Source organism: Serinus canaria, chromosome 4, assembly GCF_022539315.1.
Source record: "Serinus canaria isolate serCan28SL12 chromosome 4, serCan2020, whole genome shotgun sequence".
In the NCBI taxonomy this organism is placed as follows: domain Eukaryota; kingdom Metazoa; phylum Chordata; class Aves; order Passeriformes; family Fringillidae; genus Serinus; species Serinus canaria.
The window spans coordinates 1,089,318-1,109,833 of NC_066317.1; the positions used below are offsets into that span (position 1 = coordinate 1,089,318).

Below are 20,516 nucleotides of genomic sequence, written 5' to 3' on the forward strand. Positions count from 1 at the left end.
GCGCGCCCCGGCCGCCGCTCCTCCTCCTCCTCCTCCTCCTTCCTCCTCCTCCTCCTCCTCCTCGCCGCCGCTGCCGCCGCCGCCGCCGCCCGGGCCCCGCGGCTCCGTCCCCGCTGCCCGCGGGCCGCCGCCCGCATGTCGTGTGCGCCCGCCCCGCCGCGCCGCCGCCGGCCCCGCCGCCCCGCCGCGCCGCATGCAGGTGAGAGCGGGCGGGAGCGGCCCCGCCGCCATGTCGGGCCCCGCCGGCAGCGGCGCGGCCGGGCCGCGGGTGCGGGGGGTACGGGCACAGCCCCCGCCGCGGGGAGATGGCCATCGGCACCGCGGGGCAGCCCCCAGGCCGCGGCCGGAGCCGGAGCTGCCCGAGGGGATGCCGCGCTCGCCTCGGAGCCGCGGGTGGCGGCCGTGGGGAGAGCCGTGCCCGTGGGGCCGATTCCGGGCACGGGGAGACGGATCCCGGCCGCGGGGTCAGCCGTGGCCCTGGGGCAGATCCCGGCCGTGGGGTGAAGCCGGGCCGCGGAGTGAACCCTGGCCGTGAGGTGAGCCTCAGCCGTGGGACGAACCCCAGCGGAAGGGCAGATCCCTGTCGTGGGGTAAAGCCCGGCCATGGGATGAATCCTGGCGGTGCACCTCCGTCCCGGGACTAATCCGGCCGTGAGGTGAGCCGAGGCTGGAGGGTTGTGCGTGGCCCTGGGGCGAATCCCGGCCACGGGGCCAGCGCTTGGCCCCAATCCCCTCCACGTGCCGTGATGGCATCTCGGCCTGGCGCTGTGGGTGACCCCCGCGTGTTCGGGGCCAGGGCGCTTCAGGGCTCAGGCTGTTTGGGGGAGACGCCGGTCTCGCCCCCTTTACCCCGCGGTGTCCCAGGGTCCGCAGCAGTTCCGTAGGAGGAGGAGGATGACAGGAGTGTCACCTGCCCCAAGACCTGGGCTGCCAGCCCAGGCGTGCTGCTCGCAGATGGAAGCGCGCACTTGAAGGCTGAGTTTGGTGACAGGCTGGGGCTCGCGTGTTCAACTGCAGTGCTCCTGCTAAATGGGGTGGTGGAGGGCTCTGCTGCTCCCGGCCACGCCAGTTTTATCTGACCTTCTGGAAATCTTTAGACCAGTGGCTTTTATCGGGCCCTTTTGGAAACTTTGAATAGGCCCAGTATTTGTTTTGGGGAGGTGCAGCTTCTCCTGAGTTGCCGTGCTGATAAAGATTTTACACGGCCTTGGTTAAGCAGGGAATTTTTTACAATTTAAATGTGACGCTCCCCCACAAAACTCAGAGCTAACCTAGAGGGGCAAACACCCACCCAGGACTCGTTCATGGTGCGTAGACATGGCTGATAATGAAAGCGATGGCAACGTGATTGTTTTTAAAAAGAAAAAAAAAAAAAAGCACATTATTTCTCACCATCCAGGGAATTCCTAGAATCATTCTGTCATCCTGTATCCCCATTTGGAGGCCAGGGAGCTCTGATGAAGGTGGAGCATGGCCTGCCAGGGATTTCATTTCTGTGAAAAACAGGGAAATGGTCCTGCCACAGGTCCCTGTCCTGGAGGGCAGCATCCATGGGCACGGCCCTGGTGCCTCCCAGCAGATCCAGGCTGGCAGGACGCTGAGTTTTGCCGTGTGCTAGAGCCTGACCTGCTGTCCTGCATGGAGCCCTGCTCCCTCCCTGCCGAGGGAGGTGCTTCCAGCCTGATTTCAGAATTGGGCTCTGGAGCAGATGGACAGCGTGCACTGCTGGCACCTCACTGCTCCGTGCTCTGGAATAGCGATCCAACCTGCAGGATGGTGTCGGTTCACCCCAACACAGCTTGTGTTTGAGCTCCAGCCCGGGCACTGAGTCTCCTCCCAAGGTGGCTGGAGGTGACTCCAAAAGCCCCGGGGCTGTGTCCCTGTTGGGTTCCACAGAGCAGTGGAGATTGTGCAGTGCCCTCCTGTCTGCTCAACAAACCCTGTTAAACACTTTCAGTTTTGTTCCCTTCTTACTATGAAAAGCGGGGGCTGCTCTGAGTGCTGGAGCACTATTGAATTTATTCCCTTTTATCTCTTCCTGCAGGGGCTCTTTCTCATTCGGTTTGTGCATTTAACTGAAGGACAGAACTCACTGTAAACGGCCCATAGGTGTTCCTGTGCAAAGTTGAGTTCTCTGGCACCCTTGGAGGGCCAGAGCCCAGCGTGTCAGGGCTGAGACTCCCCAGGGTGAGCTCCTGCTGGCACAGTGACTCGGCTGCAGGAGCACAGTTATCTGCACGAGTGCACTCTTACTGATAGAGCTTGTTTGCCTTGCCTCCAGGGCGCTTCTCCCTGGCCCCGGGAGGGGAGCAGCCTGCTTCCAGGGATGGAGCCTGCTCGGGTGTTGATCTGCCTGCCTGGGAAGGGAAGGCTGCTCCAGGTCTGTTTGCCATGGGTGGCTCTCCTCTTCCCATCCAGAATCTGTAGGAGCCCCGTCCCATTTGTGGGAATTCTCTTGTTATGGCTGTTCTCTTTCCATGGGATAATACTTCCATTTTGTGGGACAAACTGGGAGTATTTTGTTGTTTCCCATTAACAGATGTGGTTTTGCAAAAAGCCAGGCAGGCTTTTGACCAAGTTTAGCTTTCACACCAGTCCTGGGAGAAAAAAGCCAGAAAGTGATCCCAGGGTGTGTAGACTCTGTTAGGAGAATGAAAAAGCACCGGTGGAGAAAAATTAATTAATTTCCACAACAGCTAAGCCTCTACTTAATTTAAATCTAAACCACCAAGAATTAAAACTTAGAGTTAGGTAGATCACAGCAGCCACTGGCCTTTTTGTTTGTGCACAAATGGGGGGATGTGTTCATTTTTTCTTATTAAAACCTTCCCCAAGGTTTTAGGTGATAAAATTGTCCATCAGTAGCGTGCATCATTTCCAGGCAAACTTTCTTGAATCACCCCCAAAAATTCTGCTTCTGTCAGCTGTAATCTGCTGGACACTTTTGGGTTTAAAAGGGGAGATAAATCTAAATAAGTGCTTACTTTTCACTTGCTTACTGTTTAGTTGGAAGGAGGTTTGAGGAGTGCCAAAAGGGCACTCGAGGCACAGGACTGTAACCTGATTTGCAGACTACTGAGAAAGCAAAAGTAACAGTGGGGCTTAGTTTTTTGGGAGCATAAGATGGCATTTGTGAAAACTTTATAAAAATCAGGTAAAATATGTCTAAGGCATATTTATATTCAGGAGGATTTGCTGTGGATTTAGTGCTTTAGAGCATTAAATGCTAAGCCTCTTGTAAATTTTTTTTTTTTTTGGTCCAGATTCTGTGGTTCTCTTGATGGTAATCAAGGCTTGGGTGCTTGTTACAGTGACAGTGTGGTGTAACTTCACCTTCTGATTAATTCTCTGGGTTTCCAGTGATTTGTCTGTGCAGCTGGGGGCTGCTGGGTGGGAGAAAATTCCTCTCTCGGAGTTGAAAACGAGAATAAAACAAGTCCACACTCCCCCCAAAACAAAACCAAGCACCAAAGTGAAGTTGCTTGAAGGAAAAGGGAGCACTGGAAGAAAATCTTCCTGGAATCCTGTTTAGAAGAACAGCTTTTTCAGTCTCTTGGGCATCTCCCTACAGAGATGCATCTTCAGGAGAGTTCAGCCACCACCAGGATGCGACTGGGCAGGTGCTCATGGCAAACAGAATTAAAGGCAGGCAGAAATGCTCTGTCCTACAAGGAACACATTTTGTCCCTTGGAGGGGGAGACGTTCAACCAGCACTTGGAAAAATGCTCCAGGAGGAACAAAAAGCAGCTCCAAGCAATTGTAGCTCCAAGTCAGGTGCAGTCAGCCAGCACAGGGGTTTTGGGAGCTGCAGCCAGACCAGGGGAGAGAAGAGAAGCCCAGTGAGCAGTTGGGAGTAATTTAACTGCAGTTTGTAGGTGGTGTGTGCTCACCCCTACTCTGGCATTTCCTGAGGGCAGTCATTAGGGCTGTTTGGGAGTGCACAGCACCATTTATGCTCAACATTCACCCAGGTGGGGTGTACTGTACTGTCTTCCCCATTCTGCTTGCCTGGGAGGGGGGAGCTTGGTGGTTTTTCTGAGAGAGGCAGAAAATATGTGAATAAAAGGGGCTCCAAATGCAGATTTGCAGGATATGAAGGCTGGGGTGTAAGTGCATGTTCAAAATTAAAATTTTCCCTCCAGCACAAGTTTAGTTTTGGGTTCCCCCCACTTGCAGCTGGAGGGTTGGGAAATTTCAGACATGAAGAGACAAATCCTTCAGAACACCCTGCCACCATCCCTGCTGATTTGAATCTGGATTATTCCTTACCCTAAACAAGAAATAAAGGGAATACTCTTGTGCCGTCAGCCAGGAGCAGCAGGAATTTTTATGGAGGCAGCTCTTGTCCCGTGGGCCTTTCCCCTTCCCAAGTTCTGCACCCACCTGTACTCTCCAGAGGCTGTGTTGGGAACAGGGATGCAAAGCCAAGCTCCTTCATCCTGGCCTTCCACAATTAGCTCTCCAGGTCAACAGCTCCCCACACTGCTGCTTCCAACAGCCTGGAAGGGAAGGCCCAATTACACATTTTAGATGATTTTTTAAAGGCAGAAGAAGTTCCTAGGCTGAGGCAACTGGGCAGGCTGCAGGAGAGGGAGGAATGTTTAGCCTTGTCCTGCTGCAGAGGCAGCCTCCTCCTTGCTTTGGTGTCAAACACATTTTTTTTAAGTTCATCGGATTCCAGGAGTACAAAGGAAAGTACAAAACCCATAAGCTTTTGGTCAAGCTGTTAATAATAATCAGGATTTGTGGCTGGTGTTCAAGTTTGCTGTTTACCCTTTAGGGCAGCTGAATGAATTGCTTGGGTAGTTTTGCCCTCGCTTTTCAGGAATGCTTCCATCTGAGTGAACATCTTTGTGCCTTCTAATCACAAATTAGTTTTGCTTTCTTTTTTTTTTTCTTTCTTCCTTCCTAAGAAATCAGTCTAAAGGCCCTTTCAAAAGGCTCTGGATTTAAGGACCATCTAAAGAGAGTGCTGAAGCCCTCCTTCTGCAGATTTATAGCTCTTTTTTTTCCATAGGATACTCCCAGGAAAACTGAGAAAGGGGGAAAGCAGAAAACATACTTTGTAAGCTTTGCTGGAAATCACCATTCTGTGTGAGATCACAAGGGGGGGTGTATGACACCAGAAAAAAGTCCTTTATCCTGAGTCAGCCTCGACATGTGGAGAATATCCTTTGCTCTTCCTGCTTCCCCTGTAGCTCAAAATTCCATTTCTGCTTCGTGTGTTACATGAACTTACAGCTGGCCCTGGCAGCGGGAAGGAGCTAGCTCAGGATGAACGGCTGCCCAGGCAAAATTCCCACTTGTGAACGCCTTTCCTTGAATCCCTTTTTGTTCTGGAAGGTTAAAAAAGCAAAAGGAAAGCAGGGCCAGATGACTTCTCACATACCAGAACATTCCCAGGTGCCAGGAAGAGCTGGGCTTACCTCTTTTTCCCTCCATCCAAGTCCCATCTTGCCACTGGGAGCAGGTCAGTCTCCAGGGACATGTTTGTACCTGTGCAGGGATGCAGGGAGCCTCTTCCTCCTCCTCCTTGGTCTGGAGCAAAAGACAGGGAAGGAGTGGAGAGCAAAAAGGAATGTTTGCAGTGCTTGAGAGAAGCACACAGTACTCCTGAGTGTTTTGAGACCTGTGGACAGAGCAGGAGGTTTGAGACTAGGTGTTTGTCTGCAAGGTGTTTTTCTGCCTGCTCTAGGAACCCCCAGGTGCTTCCTGTGCAGGTAAGGGGGGAATAATTCAGTTTTAAGTCACTGGCCATTTATTTCATGGCAGCTGCAGGTCTGAACAAAACAACCCTGGACGTGGGGAGATGAGTATAACTCACAAGTATTTTCTGCTTGGAAAATTACCTGGTTGAAAACCTCAGGCTGTCAACAAGGCTCCAGCATTCCTGAATCCTTACCTGCCTCCTGACCTACCCAGTGTGTCTGTGCTCTTCCTTTACTCTCCTTTTCTGTACAGCAGGGGAGGTAGCAGCAGGCCTTTGGACTGCATTTGTCTTCTTCAGCTTCCTTTCAGAGGGCTCTGGAATTAACCTCTCAGCTGCCATTCTGTTATTATCAGAAAACCAACCTGTTTGAAACATTACAGCAAAACTTGCCAAAGGTATTCCCTGGCTTTAGGTGAAATCCCATCCCGTGGCTGAACAGAGGAGCCCACACAAGCTGAGCCTCTCTTCTGGCACAGGGTGCCCAGAGAAGCTGTGGCTGCCCCTGGATCCCTGGAAGTGCCCAAGGCCAGGCTGGACAGGGCTGGGAGCAGCCTGGGATAGTGGGAGGTGTCCCTGCCCATGGCACAGAGGTGGAACTGGATGGGCTTAAAGGTCCCTTCCACCCCAAACCAGTGTGGGATTCTGGTTGGAAGTTGAAGTAAGGTGGAAATGCTCGTGGGAAAGACTGGGATAATCAGATACAGAAGCAGCTGAACTACCTTTCAATATTCAAATAACATGCTTTGCTCAGGCTGTTAGGCAAACTTTTTTTTAAAATGCAGAGTACATTTAAACACACCCTCTGGAGAAGAGAGTTTATTCCTATAAACTGGGGGGGTTTAACAGATCCCTTCTCTCTTCTCTGAGCATACAAGCCCAGCTACTCTGAGCACTAGTGCAGCATCCTGTGGCCTGTTCAGACTGAAAAGGCTCATTTATTGTGCCAGTGATTGCAAAACAGTTTCCACTATCGCTGTGTGCTTTTTCCTTTGGCTTTTTTTCCTTTTTCTCCTCCTTCCTTTTAAAATCTTGAGCTTTGACTCATCCAGACTTACCTGTGGTTGAACAAGGCAAGCCTTGTAACCCTAAAGCTGTTTGAATTAAGTTTTTACAGTGGCAGATTTTCTTTGGATTGTTGAGGGAGTGTAACTGAAGTGTTGCTGGGCTTTGCTTATTTTGTGGAAGTGCTGGCAGTCTCCCACTGAAAAGGGAAGATGACACCGTGGCCGTGGAAATCATCTCATTTCTTTTCTCCTAGCACAAACTTTGCTTGGAAGGATGAAAGGGTATTGATGATTCCAGCTGTATCTTAAGGCTGGTTCATTGAGAAGACCTCAGCGTGGATGGGTTCACAATTCCTGTGTAGTTTTGCTCAAAACCCTGGTCAATAGCTGACTCCTCTCCAGGTATTGATGCTGAGGAGTTGGGTGAGGCACAGTGCTGGCTCTCAGCACAGCCTCAGCAGGGTCTGTATCATTTCTGAGTGACTGCATGGGTGACAGATCAGCCTTGTCAGTAGAGCAGCCCTTGCCCTCCTGGCTCAGAGGGACACTGGCACACACAGCCCTGCCAGCTCACTCTGCTCGTGCTCTTGGGAGTTCTCTGTCTCCCCAGGCCCAGGAAAAGCTCCTGCTGTGAGCTGCAGCCATCCTTGGCTGCCTCTCTGCCATGCCCACAGCCCAGGACGGTGTTTGTCTTGATCCAGCGCTGGCTTCTTCCTTCCCCAGACTCCTGGTGACTTCAGCTCCTAATCCTTTAAGCCACTCTGGCCTGGATCTCATTAGAAGCCCAGCACTCCCCAGGGGATGGAGCAGCATTGCAAATGGGTCATTTCTGTGAAACAGTGCAAGATAGTTGTGTAAATAAACAGGCACACTGCTTGAACCAGCCCTTTGGGGGCTTCTGATGACATTTCTGTACGGGCTGGCTGCTGGGAACACTTCTTGCCCTGCAGTAGCCCCTTGCATGCATTTCTGGTAAGCTGAGCCTTATTTTGGGGAGCAGCCTGCCCTGTGCTTGCCCCAGGAGCTGCTCTGGAAGCACCAAGGGTAAAAGGCACCTGCAGACACAGGCAGGTATCACTGTGGGTATCCAGGAGTTGTCATGCACGCTCTGAGAGGGAACAGGCTGCTTCCCACAGGGGGGAACTCTTCCTTTGGAGGGAGGACTGACTCCTAACCAAGCACAGCAATAAAAAGCAGCTGTGTAATGCTGTGTAGGATTTCCATGCAGTAAATAGTTCAGCTGGTCCTGTAAGTGGGGGTGTGACATGGAGAAAAAGGAAGGGTGGAAACCTGGATATGCTTGTGTTACCTGTGATTTAAGAAAAGACTGCCTCATTTAGAGGAGGTGAGGGATTGAAGGGAATAACTAGTGGGTGTATGTCAGTGGGACAATTAGCATTTCCATCAAGTGACTGCCAGTTGGCTCTGGAATTAATCAAATCCAGCTCGTTCCCTCCCTTCCCACTCCTCCCCTTGGCTTTTGCTGTTTGCTTCCATGACTTGTCTGTGCTTCTCTGGGCTCCAGCAGATAATGTGGAGCCCCCTGGGACCCCAGCACCACTGAATTTACTGCCAGCTGCAGGTTCCTGCTTACCTGTTCCTAGTCCCAACTTGAATTTCCTTGAGCTCTCTGTGTCAGAATTTCCTCAGGGATTCTTTCAAATCTCCTCAAACATGTTTTTTTTAATTGTTTGGGTTTTTTTTTTTTTAATAGAAAAACACAATGAGGCATTTACATCTGATTCCCTGCTAATCTCTATCCCCAGTCAGGGTATTTGGAGTAAGAAGCTGCAAAGACACAGTACCTGGGAGGGCAGACTCAGGGTGCTCCTTGAATTCTTGGGAGAGGTGGCTGGACATAGTCCTGCAAGAAAGCACCACGAGAAAAGCTCAGATCCATGCCAAAGACCATCCAAATTCCCCATTCCCCAGTATTGCTGATTCATAAACACTAGATGCTGTATATAGGGATATAGCAAATAACCTTAAGCTATCACATCAGTCCATACCCCAGTACTGGGCACGGACACTCTGTGTGCTCACAGGAAGGAAGAGCCAGGCTGCTGGACTGCTTCCAAAATGCTTTGGCAGCTTTGACTCCTCCGTGTGCAGAGGCTGGGGGAAAAAGGAGGGAATCACAAAGAATGTCACTGGGCTGAAGGGTTGGAGCTGTGTCAAGCATCCAGAGCACAGGGCTGCAGCAGGAGGCAGGCACTGCTCTTCTCCACTGGCCTCCTCTTTTAGGCACTGAGGCATCAAACATCCTGAACAAAACATCTTGTGGGCACTGTAATTTAAAAAATGCATCTTCTACACTCTTGGGGGAAGGGGCTGTGTGTTTGAAACCCAGAAGTTCCTGTTGTGTGCTGCCCAAAAAACATTTCTTCATATTAAAAGCCTCTGCTGCAACCCAGTAGCTCAACCTTTGCACTCTGACACTCCTCACCCCTTCAGTAGTGTTCCAGTACTAATTTCTTTTCTCCAGGCTTCAAATGATAGTCATTTGCATGCCTCATACACAAAAACAGCCCAGCAGATAAAACACCATACAACCCCAAAAGTCCAAGGAAAAGGCAGGCACAGACCTTCTAGTGGATGGAAACACAGTACCTGCCCCTGGCCCTTTTTAAATCCACCTCAGAGAGCTGCTTAGGCTCACCCAGCACCACACTTAGGGTTCCACCTGAGTAATCCTGCTCTGCCAGTCCCCTCTGGGTTTTTTGGACCCAAATAGTTCCATTAGGAACCCCCAGAGTTTAAATATTGTTCTTACCAATGCACTGCTGTCCTCATCTCTAGGTTTTCTGTAATTTACACAAAATGGGGAAGGGATTCTTGTGTTTAATTTAAAATCAGGGCTGGATCTGTAGCAGAGGGCAGGTTTTAGTAGCTTCAGAAGTTTTCCAAGGGCAGCCAAAATTTGCACTCAGGCACATTGGATTTTGGAGTTAACAGATCCAGGGAGCTCAGTGCAGCTCCCTGAAGACTGAGCAAAACCAGGGTGGGATTTCTGGGTATTGTTTCAGTTCCAGGGCAAGCAGAGTGGGAGATAGGAATGGCAGGAGTTGGGAACCCAGGCAGAATCCATTTTCTGCCAAAGAACAAAATTACACACGGCGACTTTTCAAGTCTTGCTCAATGTTGCTGTGATGCAGAAGGAGAAGAAAAAAGTGCTTTAGATTTAGGTTTGTTTTCCCCTGTCTGTAACTGTGGCAATGACACTGCTGCCAGTTTGACTCACCGGGATTTCAAAGCAATATTGAAGTGACTAACAGCCGAAAAATGTGCATGTCCTTTGCCTCCCAGCTCAGGGCTCACTCCTCTGAAGGCCCCCGATGGCCACACATGGCTCTGCATTGGCAGAGCACTTCTGTATTTCAACATCATTCCTTTGGGTGCCCTGCCAAGGAGCAGTCCTGGAGCTTTCAGAGGGTGCCAGGGGCTCAGTGGGCATCTCTGGGCTGCTGTGGATGGGCAGGGGGTGGCTCAGGTGGTCTCAGCACCGTGGTTGTAAGGACTTCTTCACAGAGCACTCACCCAAACCCTGGGTTTGGACAGCAGAGTGTTCTGTGTCTTGGGTCCAGGTGCCGTAGAGGTACAGATCAGTTTGAGATCTGACAGATGAAGCAGCAAGGGCAGATGCAATAGGGCTCTTGTGGCCTGGCAGGGGCTGCCAGGAGTCTGTTCAAGTGCTCCCCACTTTCACACCAGCCCTTGAAGAGCGAAGATAAATCCAGCAAAATGCAAGCACCAGAGATTTGGCACTCCCAGAGCGCAGCCCGCTTGTGTGAGGGGGAAAGGCTGTTGTGTCTTTGGGTTCTGGAGCACAGATGGAAGGATTTCAGGTGTAATCCCTTGTCCTTAAGTGACTGGTTCCCTTCATGGCCCCGTGCCAGGCAGTGTGAGCACAGAATCCTCTTATCCCCTAGCTCTGCTGGCCCTGTGACCTCACCTGGACACGGCAGGGGCTATAATTAGGTGTGGGGCTCTCATTTGCCCCTGCAGTTTCCTTGGGCCCTCGTCAGGGAAGGAAGCAGCAGCCCTGTAAGTGAGACCCTTGGCAGGGGACAGCCCTTGGCAGCTCCTGCTCCGTGCCAGAGCGCTGGTCTGGCTGTCAGCATCCGCTGGAAAACACTGCAGGACTTGACCCTCGGAGAGGGAGAGTGGCACCTTGGGTCAGCTGGACCTGCTGAGCAGAACCCTCAGCTTGTTTCCTCAGATTGAAGTTGGAGCTGCTTGAAGAGCTTCACACCTACTGCAGCTGGCTGGAGGAGAGTCTGTATGAGGGAAGAGCTGCATCCTCTGGAGCAGCTGCTCTGGATTTCTATGAACTCAAGGCTCCTGGATTTTGTGTGTCTGGGGAGGAAAAGACAGGCCGACAGCAAACTGGGCTAACCTCGTGTTTCTAAATCACACACAGAGTCCTGCTCAGCACAACAGCCCAGGGAGGCATGGAATAAAACCTCTCCCTGTGTCCCCTGGCAAGTGGATGGGTTTTGAATGAGAGCTCCTGTCTGATGGTCAGGACAGTTGGATGAATTTGGCATGCACAGGTTCATCCTTAGGCTTCTGATGTTCACATTTCGCACTGGGCTGGAGCCCTTTGTGGCCCAGAACTGCTAAATAGGAGCTTTACCTGAGCTCTTTTTATGGCTCCTGGGCCATTAGGAATACAGAGGTCTTGAATGATCCCGAGCATGAAGAAGCACAGAACACAAAAGCTGGATAGTTAATGGGAAAATGGAGCTAATTCCCCCTCAGACTGCAATTTTGAGCAGTGCAGTGGAGAAGTGGGACTTTGTAAGCTGAAGTTAAGAGCCTTCCCTTCAGTCCTTGGTTCCCTGTGCAAGCTACAGGAGGGAGCAATCTGGGGACAGCAGAATGCTTCCGATCTTGTCTGCAGGCTCTGCACACAGCAAAATACTCCGTGGGTTATGGGGGATAAACTGGGAAGTGCAGAAGCCCCAACTTGCTAGGAAGAAATGCCCTTCTCCATCCCCGAATTGTGCCCAGGTGTGAGCAGTGCTTGGCAGCCCCAGAGTTATTGTGCATAGGCTCTGGCACGTGGTGTTGCAGGCTGTCCCTGGGAAAGGTCAGCTCGTGGCAGGACAGAAAGGAAGGAATGCTGTGCAGTAACAGTTAGTTGTGGTGGTGTTTCAGACTGACAGGGATGCCAAAGGAAAAATATGATCCTCCAGATCCTCGCAGAATTTACACCATCATGTCGGCGGAAGAGGTGGCCAACGGGAAGAAGTCGCACTGGGCTGAACTAGAGATCTCGGGTGAGTTGGTTGGGGTTTAAATTCCCACAGCTGGTGCCCCAGAGCACTCCAGATCCACAGGGGCTCCAGACTGAAGAGGTGTTGAAGCTCCTCGCTTTGCTCTTGCAGGGAGAGTGCGGAGCTTAAGCACGTCGCTGTGGTCGCTGACACACCTGACTGCTCTGCACCTCAATGACAACAACCTTACTCGCATTCCACCTGATATTGCCAAGCTTCACAATCTGGTTTACCTGGATCTGTCATCCAACAAACTCAGAAGTTTACCAGCAGAACTAGGAAACATGGTGTCTCTCAGGTGAGGGGAATTATTCTGGTTAACTTCACAAAAAGTCTCTGGCGTGGGATCGGGACCGAGAGTTTCAGTTTGTTTCCCGTGCCTGTATTTCACATAATCCTGAAAAACTCCAGGATGGTGCAGAGCTTCGGTTCTAATAATTGCTTGTGGGTTCACTGGCCTTTTTTTCTGATTGTTGATATATCACTGTTTCCATCCCTGGTTTCATCTTGGGCTTTGTGGCTTTTCCCCCCCAGTGAATGTATTTCAGTCGTGCTTTGACACGGGAAGATTGGCATATCTCTCCATAATGAAATTCAGGGTGAAAAGTGTTCTCTTTGAGGACAAGCAGTGTACAGCACCTTAGGAGTTCCTTCTGCAGTGATCCTCACCCAGAGTGTTTTTGCTTTTGCTGCAGGGAATTGCTTTTAAATAACAATCTGTTACGGGTTTTGCCTTATGAACTTGGACGGCTCTTCCAGCTGCAAACCCTGGGTTTGAAAGGTGAGCTCTTCCCATATCCCTGTGAGTTCTTGGGAATCCTGAGGGGGGCTGGTCTCAAAACTTTCCTGTATTACCTCAGGGTTTTCTTACAGGTTATTTTGAGCATTAAGTTGGGAGCAAAAATGACCAGGCAGTTGGGAGAACACAATGCTTCTCTTAATGCTGCTAAACTTCTTTAGGAGCTCATTTCAAATCTGCAGTCAGGGAAATAAACCCTTTAACCTGCTGAGTTAATTTGTCTGTTCTCATTCTGGGAGATTTTCTTTGGGTGGGAAGCCCCAAGAAAGGCAGGCAGCTGATCCCCCTGCTGTTGTTTTGTGCTGTTGACAGGCAATCCTTTATCCCAAGATATTCTCAGCCTCTACCAGGATCCGGACGGAACCCGAAAGCTACTGAACTACATGCTTGACAATCTAGCAGGTACAGCCCTAGGCCTCATTTCAAAAAGGCTTTACAAGTTGCATTTGCTGTTAAAACAAGGCTCTGAACCACTGCAGGCAGAGTATTCCTTCCCTGCCTCAGTGCTTTTGTCAGGTGGCTCCAGTCATATCCCAGAACACACCCTCACACCCAGTGGAAGAGGCAGATGTGTACTGTCTAAGGGTCTCCCGTCTTACAGCCAAATGTTCTGTCTGCTCTGTTTGAAACCCTTCAGTTACCAGCCAAGGGCAAAGTCTGCCTTGCTGAAGCCATTTTTGCTCTCCCCACCAGAAATAATCATTGGAATGCAAGCAGAATGTCAAATGTAGCTGGAGAGACACCGAAGCCATTAAGAACATCCAGTACCTGACCTCAGTCCTGCTTTGTGGTTCTGTAACTGAGCCTTCTGCTTTGCCCCTCGATGTCTCCCAGGCTCAGGCACTGCAGGAATGATGGATACAGGGCAAGGTTCTTGGAGAAGGGATGGCTGAACTGTGCCAGGATTTACCCCTCCTTCTTCAGCAGATTATTCAACGTGCAGGAGTATTTCAGTGGTGCTTCTAAATCTGAAGAGACAAAAATAGTCACGAATCTTACAAATGACAATTTTTTTCCCTTACTAGAGCTACACATTTAAATGATTTTTGCCTTCCCTGAAGACTCAGGGAGTTGGGGATGCAAAACATGTCATTGTTCAGTCATCACTTGGACTTAGGAACTGTAACTTGCAAATAGAAACTCTGAATTAATCACTGGTTTAATATTTTTGCAGTTCATCCAGAGCAGCTGCCTCCAAGGCCATGGATTACTTTAAAAGAACGAGACCAAATTCTGCCCTCAGGTAAATCTGGGTTCCCAAGGTGACACACTGGGAAACTTACCTTGGGCTTCATTTTCCTGGACCAGAGTGAAAACAGCAATTTGTTCATTTGCACCAGAAAAATTAGCATATGGCTGTGCTGTAAATACCATTTTTGTCATTTGAACGGGACGCTGGGAATTTCTTTTCCACGCTGGGCTTTGTCACTTTCAGCCACCTTGCCCAAGCCAAAGAGACAATCCCCAGAGGCTGACAACCTTTCCCTTTCCCTCTCTCCTTGCAGCTTCATTTACAGTCATGTGTTACAATGTGTTGTGTGATAAATACGCCACCCGGCAGCTCTATGGCTACTGCCCGTCCTGGGCACTCAACTGGGAGTACAGGAAAAAGGGAATCATGGAAGAAATCGTCAACTGTGATGCAGACATCATCAGTCTTCAGGTAATAAAAGATAACTGCAATTTCCATCAGAAACAGCAAACACGAACCTCCACCTTTAGGATTAAATGTTCCCTTGGGAGCACCATAGTCACCGGCTCGATAGCAAATTCCAGGTCTTCCCAGTGAAAGCTGTGTATCCATATTCCAGTGTCAAACACACCAGCTGTGGTCTGCTTCAATCCAAACTACACCTGTCACTTTGCCTTTGGGAGGGATTCCGGGAAATGCAGGAATGCACGTCCCTTCCCAGAAGGCCATTGGGCTAGGAAGGGACTTGGATTGTGCAGCTTTTCTGCCTGCACACCTGGGCAAGCACAAGGAAGGGTTTCCTTCACTTCTTCAGCCTGAGGTGTTTGTGCACAATTGCAGGAAGTGGAAACGGAGCAATACTTCACCCTTTTCCTGCCAGCCCTGAAAGAACGGGGATACGACGGATTCTTTTCTCCAAAGTCACGTGCCAAAATCATGTCAGAGCAGGAGAAAAAGCATGTGGATGGCTGCGCCATATTCTTCAAAACAGAAAAGTAAGGGGCAGCAGCAGCTTCCAAAATTTACACTTAAACCTCAGAAGAGCTCCCGGTCATTAGGATGGAAGCTTCCCAAAGCCTGAGCTGCCTCTCAGAGTTTTCACTGCTTCCAGAAAGAAAGATGCAGCTCTGGGGTGGGGTCCAGAACCAGCTGGGGTGGTGTGGAAGAGGGGGGGCCTGTGGGAGCAGACAGGGATGGTTTTCAGCTGGGGACACTGCCACGGGGGCGGTGTCACAGCCGCTGCCTGTGCCTCTCCCCCCGATGGCCAGGTTCACTCTGGTGCAGAAGCACACGGTGGAGTTCAACCAGGTGGCCATGGCCAACTCGGAGGGCTCGGAAGCCATGTTGAACAGAGTGATGACCAAGGACAACATCGGGGTCGCCGTGGTCTTGGAGGTGCACAAGGAATTATTTGGAGCAGGTGAGTACGGCTGTGGTGTCCTCACTGCTACTCAGCTCCACAGACAGGCACGAGTTATTCCTAGGTAATCCATGCTGTTCCCCTTGGTGGCTGCCAAACGCAGCCCATGGGTGGCTCAGACAGGCACGGAGCACATGGTCTGGTTGTGCTCACAGCAAGATGCCCAGCATTTGCTTTTCTCCTTTCAGGCTTTTATCCCTGCTTACCTACTCTGTTACATTCTGCCTGAGCAGCTCAGCTGTCCCAAGGTCACTGTGTTTACACACATTTGCTCTTACCAGTAGTTGGCAACAATGTTCAACTTCTATTTTCAACTCTCTTTTCCTCCCCTGGATTGACTCCTTCCACCCTCCCCCGGTGATTAGATATCAGAGCTAATGTACTGATGTGGAAGGAGGAGATTGTCAGGTATCTTTTCCTGCCTCTTGATTGACTGACCGTCACACTTTAAGTTTGATCATGTGCGGCAGACAATTCCAACGCAGGTAAAACTGCCATCCTGCTCTGTCTCCATGGCTGGGGTTTTCATGGCTTCAGAGGAGGCTGGAAGGAGCTCCCCTGGGCTGTTTACAGGCATTTCAGCAGGTTTAAGCAATGAAAACACACCCATCTGCTGCTGTGTGTGACCCTGAGGGGCTACACCCCGAGTATGAACAAGCAGGAACGCAGAACCTTTCACTGCTAACATTGTTTGTCCAGGTATGAAATCGCTTCACGTGGACAAGCAGCTGCTCATCGTGGCCAATGCCCACATGCACTGGGACCCCGAATACTCAGATGTGAAACTCATCCAGACCATGATGTTCGTCTCAGAGCTGAAAAACATCCTGGAGAAAGCCTCGAGCAGGCCCAGTAGCCCGACAGCAGATCCCAACTCTATCCCTCTGGTGCTGTGTGCGGATCTCAACTCACTGCCTGACTCAGGTAAGGCTGCCTTTTGGGCCTGACTTTTAACTTACCTTCTTAGAACATTCAGGTCCACTTTCTCCTCTGGAGGTCAGGGGGTTGTTTGCACTCCCAGGGAAGGGATGGATGAAAGCTTTCCTAGGAACTGCTTTGGAAATCTTTCCAGCCTTTGGAAATCTGGCTGAAGAGACTGCGAGTCCTCCGGCTGAGTCGCCTGCTTTTCGTGCTCAGCTGGACACTCCAGGGGAGCTGCCTGCACCTATAAAAGTGTGGAAAGGCACAGTTAGATCTTAAATAAATCATTAAATAAACACCCACGCCTGAAGCAGCAATAAGAAGTGGAAACAAGTGAGTTCCTGATGAAGACTTTCTAAGGAGAAGGGTTTGCTTTGCTAACTCTGATCTCACGGTGCCTTGGTGGCCTTCTAAATATCCCAAAGCCATCTTTCAAAGCCACTCCCTAAACCCTTCCCCTTGCCCACAGGTGTAGTGGAGTACCTGAGCAATGGCATCGTAGCCGACAACCACAAGGACTTCAAGGAGCTGCGCTACAACGAGTGTCTGATGAACTTCAGCGGCAACGGCAAGAACGGAGCCTCGGAGGGCCGGATCACGCACGGCTTCCAGCTCAAGAGCGCCTACGAGAACAACCTGATGCCTTACACCAATTACACTTTTGACTTCAAAGTAAGCCTTACACCAATTACACTTTTGACTTCAAAGTAAGCCCCGAGCTCCGGGACACCGCGGGCTCTGCCGTGCCGGTTCCCTGGGGGTTAAGGGGCACGGCTGCAGGCGGGCCCTGCCCTCACTGCGCTCTCTCCCTCTCTCCGCAGGGTGTGATTGACTACATTTTCTACTCCAACACTCACATGAACGTGCTGGGAGTGCTGGGCCCTTTGGACCCTCAGTGGCTGGTGGACAACAACATCACGGGGTGCCCGCACCCGCACATCCCCTCGGACCACTTCTCGCTGCTGACGCAGCTGGAGCTGCAGCCGCCGCTGCCGCCGCTGGTGAACGGCGTGCACCTGCCCTCCCGCAGGTAGTGCAGCCCCTGCCTGCCCCACGGACCTGTACACTTGTAAATCCCTCTAGATAGGAGTGAAGTATGGCCAACCTTCAGCTGCTTCTTCGAGCTCCTTTCCTTATGTGTTTGAGAAGAGATTTTGCACATTTTGGTGCATATCGGTATCATTTGGCACTAGGGCTGGAACCAAAGTATTATTCCCCTTTCCAGGTTTTTAATTTAATTTTTGTTTGTGTTTTGGGGTTTTTTTTATTTTACTTTAAACTGGCTTTTTCTTTTCAGTAGGAAGCTGCACTTCTAAACGGACAAAAGAGATTTAAAAAACTTGCATTTGACATATTTCAAGGTAATGCTTTTTTCCAGAACGTGGCAAAGTGAGCCAACCTTTTAGGAGAAAGAAACACAAAACTAGAGGTGCTTGTTTTGTAGGAAGAACGTTAGAAATACTGTTTGTTTGAATCCAAAATGGAGACTCAACTCTGCATCCAACATAAATTTTGCACATTAGCAAAGCACTTAAAACCCGACTAGAAACGATTGGCAGCATGGCCCTGCCCCTCATCATCTCAGCACTATCAGAAAACCAAAGATAGCCAAGGATCTGTGATCAAATTCGAGCTCTAAATCCTCCTGGTTCTAATTTGTTTGGGAGCTGTTGTCAGTCAGGGCTGAAGTAAAAAGCTGCTGGTTCCTTCCCAAATGTTAATGCTCTTTGGATGTGTTGGAAATCCTTGTTTTCTTTCCTTTTAATGCTCTGGGTGGCCAGTTCAAAACCTTGTGCCTCAAGAGGCATTAAACATGATGCAATTTTCTGGGGAAAAAAAAAAAAAAACAACAAAAAAACCAAGTTGTTTGGCTGCTTAATGTTTAAAAAAAAAGGCACAGTGATAGGAAAAGGTCGTGTCTGTGTTTTTAAGTTTTTCTTTATTCTGCTTTTTTGCTGCTATAAGATTTTCTTGAATTTCTATTTGAAACTTTTCATGCACTTTACTGTTTCTAGTCTCCAAATGTGATATTTTTAATAAATGAAAAACATTTTCCATGATGTGAATGAAATTTTTAAGCAGATTGATAAGCCTATATTTATGTCTCATTCGTATACTTCAAAAAAAGTCCAATTTGAATTGTGAAATTAGTTTTAAATACAAAAGAGCCATCTTCTGTCTTGCAAAACTGCCAAGTCAGGCTATTCCTCTTGAATTAAACATTTCCTTTGTCATTTTATACACAGGAAATTTTCCACGGGGCGGGAAAAAAAAAAATCAATTGGACTTAGAGGAGAGACCATTCCCTGACTCTGACTAGGGGCCAGGGAGGGGGTGGCGTGGGCCAGATGGCAAAAATGGGCTCAGCAAAGTGACAACTCCCTTGGAAAAGTGCCTAAAAAATGGGGGTGTCACCTATGGTCTGGGATCAATTGGAAGCAATGGGAGCTGGGAGAAAGTCCTGCACAGCGCTTGCTCTGTGCGAAAACAAAACTAAATAAAAAAACAAACAAACAAAAAAGGGGGGGAAAAAAAGAAAGCCCTTTCCAGAGATAGATTTTCTGGGTGCAGGTATCTCTGTTGGAATATACCTCAGCATTCCCTACCTGGCCAATGCACATGGATTGGAGAGCACTGGAAAGTAGAATAGCATGAAAAACTTAATTTTGTGGACATTACCTTTCTGTATTCAGCTGCTGTATGTTTTTTGGGGAGGGGGAATGCCCTGCTCCCCCTGTTCCTCCAGGCACGGTGGTCCCAGCGTGAGCAGTGTTTCCTAACCATACTTCACTCCCAGTATTTTTGGAGCTGTTTGTATAAAATGGAATTTCCGATTCGCCCGTGATTGTCTATGAACTGCAGAGGAGCCCATTTAGTAATAAAAATCCAAACCCAGCACCAATGTTTTGTAATGTGGGGGTGGGAGAGGACGGGGATGGGGAAACCCAGACCTTGGCAAACCTTGTAAGCTGCTCCAGTTGGATTTTCCTTGGGTTTCCAGCCATGGAAGTGTTCCGTTGCACCAAGGTTTTCCACTGGATTTTCTCTGCTGCACTTCCCAACGCTCGTCACGCCGCGTGGTTTTTAACACAAAAATGGTTTTTTAAGAGACATTGCACAAAAAAACCCGAGTTTTGTTTATGTTTCAGTCAATGCATATGTTGACCTGCCTCTCCTGTGCGGCTCCCTCCTGGTTTTCCCTTCCCAGCAGGAGCAGTGAGGGGATGGTGCTTTTTTTCCCAGCCTCGGTTCCCAGCACGTTGGAGGCAATACCTGGAAAAAAGGCCCCAGGCCCTTCCCTGCTGCTCACTGCCTCCTTTTACTTCCCAAAACACGGTGCCTGGTGCCCACTCCCCAGCAGCAGCACTGCCTAAAGCCAGCAGAGAAAACAAAATCCAACACCCTTCTACAAGCGACTTTTTAAAAGAACTCCATCTGGTGAATCTGTCCGGTTACGGGGTTTTGTGTGTGTGTATATATATACATATATATATATAAAAAAAGAGAATTTTGTACAATGGAGCTGAATATTTCTGCTTCCTTCTTTCACTGCACAGAGACCGAACCTGACACAAGTTTGGTCATGCACACTCCCTCATCCTGACCCTTTGGTGTTCCAAAGTGACACAGATCCCAAGAGAACCTGGTGGGAACCACTCCCATCTTCATCCTCTCTGCCAAGCACCAGCCAAGAACTCACTTGAATTAGAAATAATTTTAGGTGGAGATTATAAACCTCTAGATCCAGGTATGGCACAGCCCTCCCTGTGGGAATGGTGAAGGTGAGAGTGATCCCAGTGCTTGGGGTTCATCCATCCTCTTTGGAGCTCCCACACCACCTCGCAGTGGTTACTTGGAGAGCTCAGGGATTTTTAAAGTCAGATTTCTTTCTTGTGCTGCCTTAGCAGGCGGGAGGCCCCGTCACTGCAGAGGTGGAAGTGGAGCAGGGGCAGCTGCCGTGTCACTCCCGGGCACGCTTACACGAAACTTCTAGGGGGATTTACACCCTGCTTCATGCCAACAGCAGCTTGGCTTCACATTTGGGAGCATGGGGGGCTCTGGCATGAGGAAACTCTGCTTGCCCTGCTCCTTCGGGCAGCTGGGGAAAGGGAGGTCATCAAACCCCTGAACTGCTACATTTTTCTTCCCTTTAAAAATTACTCTTTTTTTTTTTTTTTTTTTAATTTGCT

The 20,516-nt window shown here is 49.8% G+C and overlaps 1 protein-coding gene across 3 annotated transcripts; it reads left to right on the forward strand.

Annotated features, from left to right (window-relative positions):
- Positions 1–44: 44 nt before the first annotated feature.
- CNOT6L (CCR4-NOT transcription complex subunit 6 like) lies at positions 45–19,224 on the forward strand. Of its 3 annotated transcripts, XM_050973658.1 has the most exons (12): positions 45–199; positions 11,876–11,997; positions 12,106–12,292; positions 12,690–12,775; positions 13,106–13,195; positions 13,968–14,036; positions 14,299–14,456; positions 14,826–14,980; positions 15,254–15,405; positions 16,105–16,329; positions 16,796–16,998; positions 17,148–19,224. In XM_050973658.1, the coding sequence occupies exons 2-12, from the start codon at positions 11,886–11,888 to the stop codon at positions 17,358–17,360; spliced, it is 1,650 nt and encodes a 549-aa protein (XP_050829615.1). In that variant the 5' UTR covers positions 45–199; positions 11,876–11,885; the 3' UTR covers positions 17,361–19,224. The 3 variants fall into 3 exon arrangements, with proteins under 3 accessions (XP_050829615.1, XP_050829614.1, XP_050829613.1); XM_050973657.1 differs by lacking the exon at positions 45–199 and having other exon boundaries at positions 10,410–11,997; positions 16,796–17,033; positions 17,148–17,292; XM_050973656.1 differs by lacking the exon at positions 45–199 and having other exon boundaries at positions 10,417–11,997; positions 12,690–12,707; positions 13,107–13,195.
- The last annotated feature ends 1,292 nt before the right edge of the window (positions 19,225–20,516 follow it).

Coding starts and splice junctions, on each gene's coding strand:
- CNOT6L (XM_050973658.1), top strand. CDS start 11,886: ATGCCAAAGGAAAAATATGATCCTCCAGATCCTCGCAGAATTTACACC. Junction 12,293..12,689: donor GGAAACATGGTGTCTCTCAG/GTGAGGGGAATT, acceptor CTTTTGCTGCAG/GGAATTGCTTTTAAATAACA. Junction 14,037..14,298: donor AGACCAAATTCTGCCCTCAG/GTAAATCTGGGT, acceptor CTCTCCTTGCAG/CTTCATTTACAGTCATGTGT.